Genomic DNA, 6,475 nt, shown 5'->3' with positions numbered 1-6,475 from the left:
CTTTTGCTCAAGGCTAGTGCGCTACCACTTGAGCCACAGTTCCACTTCCAGGTTTTTGCCGGCTCATTGGAGATAAGTCTCACCGATTTTCCTGCATAGCCTGGCCTTGAACCGTGACCCTCAAATCTCAGCTCCTGAGTAGCTGGGATGACAGGAGTGAGCCACTAGTGCCCGGCAATGGATTATATTTTCTCACACACAGCAAACGAGGAGCAAGAGGGAAATGAAAAGATGCAAATGTTCACAGAGGCAGAAGTCTGTTGTAGTATTTTTATTCCATTCGTGGGATGCAGGAGACACACGCTAGCGTCAGGTCCTTCTAACTGCAGGACAGCATCTGCTGCGGGCTGTCATCTGGAACGTGAACGAAGCACACTTTCCACCCGCACAGGACCAGCCGTTTTCTCACATATCACGTATCTCCTTCCAGTACAGGAATTAAAATAAATATACTGTCCTTCCAAATAGCCGCAGCGCATTGTGTTTAAGCCGTTCAGGTTGTTTTGAGCCCTAAAAGAGGAAAAACAGTAAACCACTTTAGACGTCAACTACTTGAGCTAGACACCCACAGAAACGCTTCTGCTACCCGACACCATGGCCCTCCAGTCCGCACTGCCTAAGGGAAATGTGGAGCTCACTGCTTGTCCAGGGGATTTCCCTCCAGCCTGTCAGTTCATGAGCGCCACGCATGTGGATCATGTCCAACCTCTCATCCTTCCCCCCATGTCCCTCCCCCGCCCCTCCTTCACGTTCTCTGTTCCCATCCTCACATATGGAGGTTAAATATTAGGATGGGCGCCATCCTGAACATTTGTGCTACCTGGGAAACTGAGATTGGAGGATCAGGGTTCAAAGCCACCCAGGCAGGAAAGGTGGTGAGATGCTTCACTCGAATTAAATCAAGCAAAAATGTTCGCAGTGGCGCTGTGGCTCAAGCGGTCCAGAGCACGAGCCTTGAGTCAAAAAGCCCAGGGCAGCGCCTGGGCCCTGAGTTCAAGCTCTGGGACAAGCATAAAAATAAAAGAAGCCGGGCGCCGGTGGCTCACGCCTGTCATCCCAGCTACTCAGGAGGCTGAGATCTGAGGATCGCAGTTCAAAGCCAGCCTGGCTGGGAAAGTCCATGAGACTCTGATCTCCAATAAACCACCAGAAAACTGGATGTGGTGCTGTGGCTCAAGTGGTAGAGCACCAGCCTTGAGCTGAAGAGCTGAGGGACAGTGCCCAGGCCCAGAGTTCAGGCCCCACGATGGACCAAAAAGAAAAGAAAGTAGACAAGACAATAAAAGAAAAATAATAGAAAACAAGAGAAACTTACCAGAGAGAGGAGTTGACAGTCTGATTCATAGAGTATTTGCCATTTGGTCTAGGAGATGCTTCAAGCCAATAGCTGTCTGTCTCCACGGACTGTATAAACTCCTAAAAACAAAGATGCTCAATGTACAAAGTTATCTCTGGCCGGGCACTGGTGGCTCGCGCCTGTCATCCCAGCTACTCAGGACGCTGAGATCTGAGGACGGAAAGTCCCTGAGACTCTTATCTCCAGGGAACCACCCCCCAAAAACACACAAGAAAAGGCAGAGGTGGAGCTGTGGCTGACACAGGGGAGGATCAGCCTTGAGCAACAAAGCTCTGGGATAGCGCCCAGGCCCTGAGTTCAAGTCCTAGGACTGACACAAAAATAGCTATCTCTATACATACTTCTGCATATCACCAGTCAAACGATTGTTTGCAAACAGTATTTTCAAAATTGCATTACTACTCTGTGTGTGTGTGTGTGTGTGTGTGTGTGTGTGTGTGTGTGCTCAAGAGTTCAAGTCCCTGAGTTCAAGTCCCGCATCTGTCACACAAAAAAGAAAGAATAAAGGAAGGAAGGAAGGAAGGAAGGAAGGAAGGATGGAAGGAAGGAAGGAAGGAAGGAAGGAAGGGCAAGAGAGAAAGAGAAAGAAAAGCAATCCAGCAAAGGCAGAGCAGTGTAGTTATAAGAGAGATTTGGTTCCTATTCCTCCTAACTATATTGTGTTGAGTCAGTAAACTGTCAGAGCACCATTTTAGAAAGATCCAGTGAGAAAGACATACCAGATTTTGCCTCTTCTAGAAAGGATGAAAGAAGTTCCAGTCCTAGAGCTTGAACTCAGGGCCTGGGCGCTGTCCCTGAGCTCTTTTGCTCAAGGCTAACACTCTACCGCTTTGAGTCTCAGCTCCACTTCCCGTGTTCTGGTAGTTTTTTTAGATAGGAGTCTCACGACCTTTCCTGTCCGGGCTGGCTTTGAACCGTGATCCTCAGATCTCAGCCTCCTGAGTGGCTGGGGTGGCAGGTGGGAGCCACCAGTGCTCAGCCACCTCTTCTTGTTCTGTGATAGGAAATGCCATTTTCTTTCTTACTGAGAGACTCAGAGACTTACCATGCTATTCTTGTTAATACTCAACACGCTGGCATTGCGGTCGGCGCATGACTTTACGCTGTTTTGCCACGTGTCAGAAACGTGGTGTAGAAGGTAGCATGCATCTGCATGCCAGATCCAGTTCTGTGCACAGGGATTGCACGTGTGCTCTGGAAGGAAAACACCCTTTACTTTGTTTTATGTGGCTAGATCTTCAGCCCTCCTGCTGTTCCCTGACATCTCTATGGGACATGGACCCAGCTTACTGCGTTTTCAGTTAGTAATATTTAAGTTTATTTTGTGCAGTTCTGGGGCTTGAACTCAGAATCTCCTGCTCTTCCTTAGCTTTTTCACTCAAAGCTGATCCTCTCCCATTGGAGCCTCAATTCCACTTCTGGATTTTTGCTGGTAAACTGGAGAGAAGAGTTTCACAGACTTTCCTGCATGGGTTGGCTTTGAACCAGGATCCTCAGAACTCAACCTCTTCAGTAGCTAGGATGACAGGCGTGAGCCACCAGTGCCCGGCTTCTACTGACTGAAGTTTTGAAGTGAGGCCATCTATAGAGAAGTGTGTTTTCCTATCTATCATTTACTGAGCTTCATAATAAATTGATATTTTACGTAAACTTTAAATAACAAAAAATTTAAACCATATATTGAAATTAGAGAAATTGATTTAATTATATTTTAGTAAAGCTGCAGATTAAGGAAAGTACATATCGTCTGAATACTCTTGTATAGCCATGATAGCTGGGTAATTGGGTGTTATGTTATTATTAATTTCTGATTTTCTTCTAATTATATGGAACTGTCAACAATGCTTAATTCCTTTCTTCATCAATGAATCTAGCTGGGCAACAGTGGTGCTGGCCTGGAATCCCAGCTACTCGGGAGGCTGGGATCTGAAGATTAGTGTTCAAAGCCAGCCTAAGCAGGAAATTCCAGGAGATTCTTACCTTAAATTATCAGCAATCAGCAGGAAGTAGTGCTGTGTGTGGCTCAAGTGATTGAGCATGTAGCCCAGAGCAAAAAAGCCAAGGGACACAGCCCAGGCCCCGAGTTCAAGCCCCAGGATCCCAACACACACACACACAAACACACACACACACACACAGAGACACACACACACACAGAGACACACAGAGACACACACAGACACACACACAGACACACACACACACACACACACACACACACACACACAGTAGCTTTAGTTCCTGGTCTCATACGCAGCCCTTGGGGTATTACAGAATTACCTGGCTCTTTTTCCTGTAGCTCCTGACACAGCCTGGTGGCCAGGGTTTGCATGGTGATAGATTGGTTCTGGATCTTCTCATTGAGCTTCTGGATCTTCTCATTGAGGTTCTGGATCTTCTCAGGACTGTTGACATTCGCCATTTGGTGTAGGGACACATTTCTCTGAAGTTCTTCTTGGACATTTTGCTGTTGATAAACTCAAATCCAGACAGAGAGAGAGAATCCAAACACTTGTAAACCTTCAATATCATGTTGTTTTCTACAAGGAATACTAAAAAAGACGCAAGGGAGCAGGAGGCGTGGCTCACGTGGTAGAACACTAACTGTGAGGCCAACAGCTGGGCAGGAGCACTAGGCTCTGAGCCAGGGGACAGTGGCTCCCGCCTGTCATCCCAGCCGCTCAGGAGGCTGAGATCTGAGGGTCACCGTTGGAAGCCAGCCTGGGCAGGAAAGTCCCTGAGACCCTCACCTCCAGTGAGCCAGCAAAAAGTCAGAAGTGGAGTTGAGGCTCACATGGAGGAGCTCTGGCCTGGAGCGGACAGCAGGGGCAGCGTCCAGACACTGAGCTCACACCCCAGACCCAGAGCACACACAGAGCAAGGCAGGATACATACTCAGGATCCAAAAGACTTTTAACCCAATGAGGAGCAGCAGAAGGAGGACGAGAGTCAGACGAAAAGCTGTTTTAACCCATACATGGGAGGGCGCTGTGGAACACAGAAGCAACAGAGAGTTCTCAAAACAGTTTGCTTTCATTCATTCATTCACAGAACTGCATTCAGTCATTCAGTTTGCCTTAATTCCTTTCCTACTACACAACCTGTCGAAGAATTTAATTTGTTAGACACTCTACCACACACACACACACACACACACACACAAACACTAATCCTCTGATCAAGATACATTATACTCACAAAATGAAACCCTTTGTACAACTACTTCAAGATATAATAGTTAAATAAAACAAAACAAAAGCCAGGATCAAGCTGCTCAAACTTTTAATCCCGGCTACTCAGGGGGCCGAGATCTGAGGATCTCGGTTCAAATCCAGCCTGGGTAGGAAACTCTTATCTCCAATGGACACCAAAAAAGCTGGAAGTGGCACTGTGGCTCAAGTGGTAGAGCAACATCTTTGAACACAAAAGCCCAGGGATGGGTTTTAAGCCCAACCCCAGCACAAAAAATACAAATAAGAAAAACAAAAGAATGACACTGGTTTTATCAACATGAATTTGCATTCTGTCTGTCAGACCCACAAACATGATTGTACAAAGTATGAATGAATAAAGCAGGCTAAAAAATTACCTAGCTGTTCAAAGGTGTTTCCAGACAATGAGCCCAAGTTGGGGGTCTAATGCATCTCGAAAAACCAGGTCTTTTAGGCAAAAAAAAAAAATTGTTTTCCACAAATAAGACTGAAAACTGCGGAAAAGGACTATTTGCAAGTATAAGAACAGAAGGAGAATCCGTTGGAGATTCTGTTTTCCAGGCTGAAAGTGTCAGGGAGAGAGATGGTGTGTGTGTGTGTGTGTAAAGTTAACTGGAATTCGACCCTGACAGGTATGAAGATGTTAACGGTGAATTCTATCCTGAATAAATGAATAAGCCAAAATGAAATGTTGATAGCAAAACCCCTTAGAAGCTGGGTGCTGGCGGCTCACGCCTGTCATCCTAGCTACTCAGGAGGCTGAGATCTGAGGATCACAGTTCAAAGCCAGCCGGGGCAGAAAAGTCTGTGAGACTCTTCTCTCCAATGACGCACCAGAAAACTGGAAGTGGTGCTGTGGCTCAAGTGGTAGAACACCAGTCTTGAGCTGAAGAGCTCAGGAACAGTGCCCAGGCCCAGAGTTCAAGCCCTACAATCGAACAAAAACCCCAAAGAAAAAATACACGTTAGGAATCACACTACGGCTTCTTGTTTTGTTTTGCTTTCTGGCTGTGTTCATGCCAGTACGAAGGCTTGAACTCAGGACCTGAGTGCTGTCCCCGACAGTGTTTTGGTTAAGGCTGGTGCTCTACCACTTGAGTCACAGCTCTACTTCCTGCTTTTTGCTGGTTAACTGGAGATGAGGCTCAGAGACTTTTCTGCTCTGGCTGGCTTAGAACCATGACCTCCTGATCGCTCAAATTACAGGCCTGATCTGCTGGCACTCTGTGAACTGGCACTGTAAGCACCACTGAGCCACCTTCCCAGCCCAGCATGAATTATTCTTGGGTCATTACAGGATGTCTATCCTCATCGATGCGGGTGTGTGAAGACTATTTCAAATAAATGTGTTCTAGGACAGCATCAGGATCTAACCACACTTCAGGAACACAGGAACTCTGTCTTACACCACAGTTGATGCTGAAGTAACTGTATCCAGAGGGAACTGAGAGAAACATTAGGAAACTTCATTTCTTTCTTTTCTTTTCTTTTTGTTTTTTGGTGAGTCGTGGGGCCTGAACTCTGGGCCTGGGCGCCGTCCCTCAGCTCTTCAGCTCAAGGCTGGTGCTCTACCACGTGAGCCACAGCGCCAGTTCTAGGTTTTTTTCTGCTTATGTGGTGCTAAGGACTTGAACCCAGGGCCTCATTCAACTTCCCAGCCTCGAAAGTTCATTTCTTAGATGGAGGAAAATGACCTTCACTGAAGAGAATGACAGGGTCAAGATCTTAGCGTAGGTCAGGAAGATAAATTCAAGAGCTGCTTTTAGGCCGGGCACTGGTGGCTCACGCCTGTAACCTCAGCCACTCAGGAGGCTGAGATCTGAGGATTGTGATACAAAGCCAGCCCGACAGCAAGGTCCATGAGACATTTTCTTTCCAATGAACCAGTAAAATGATGGAAGTGGAG

At 46.8% G+C, this 6,475-nt stretch overlaps 1 protein-coding gene across 1 annotated transcript in view; it reads right to left on the bottom strand.

The window, feature by feature from the left end:
• Positions 1-256: 256 nt before the first annotated feature.
• LOC138820134 (C-type lectin domain family 12 member A-like) overlaps positions 257-6,475 on the bottom strand; it is a 7,424-nt gene continuing 1,205 nt past the window's right edge. The window contains exons 2-6 of the mRNA XM_070011845.1: positions 4,253-4,345; positions 3,638-3,835; positions 2,403-2,551; positions 1,316-1,416; positions 257-510 (exon numbers count right to left, since the gene is read on the bottom strand). Coding sequence (XP_069867946.1) covers positions 351-510; positions 1,316-1,416; positions 2,403-2,551; positions 3,638-3,835; positions 4,253-4,345 — 701 coding nt within the window. The 3' untranslated portion in view covers positions 257-350. The remainder of the gene's footprint in view (positions 511-1,315; positions 1,417-2,402; positions 2,552-3,637; positions 3,836-4,252; positions 4,346-6,475) is intronic.

Source organism: Dipodomys merriami, unplaced genomic scaffold, assembly GCF_024711535.1.
Source record: "Dipodomys merriami isolate MVZ:Mamm:240054 unplaced genomic scaffold, mDipMer1.0.p SCAF_84, whole genome shotgun sequence".
NCBI lineage: Eukaryota > Metazoa > Chordata > Mammalia > Rodentia > Heteromyidae > Dipodomys > Dipodomys merriami.
This window is presented reverse-complemented; position numbering and strand designations above follow the sequence as displayed.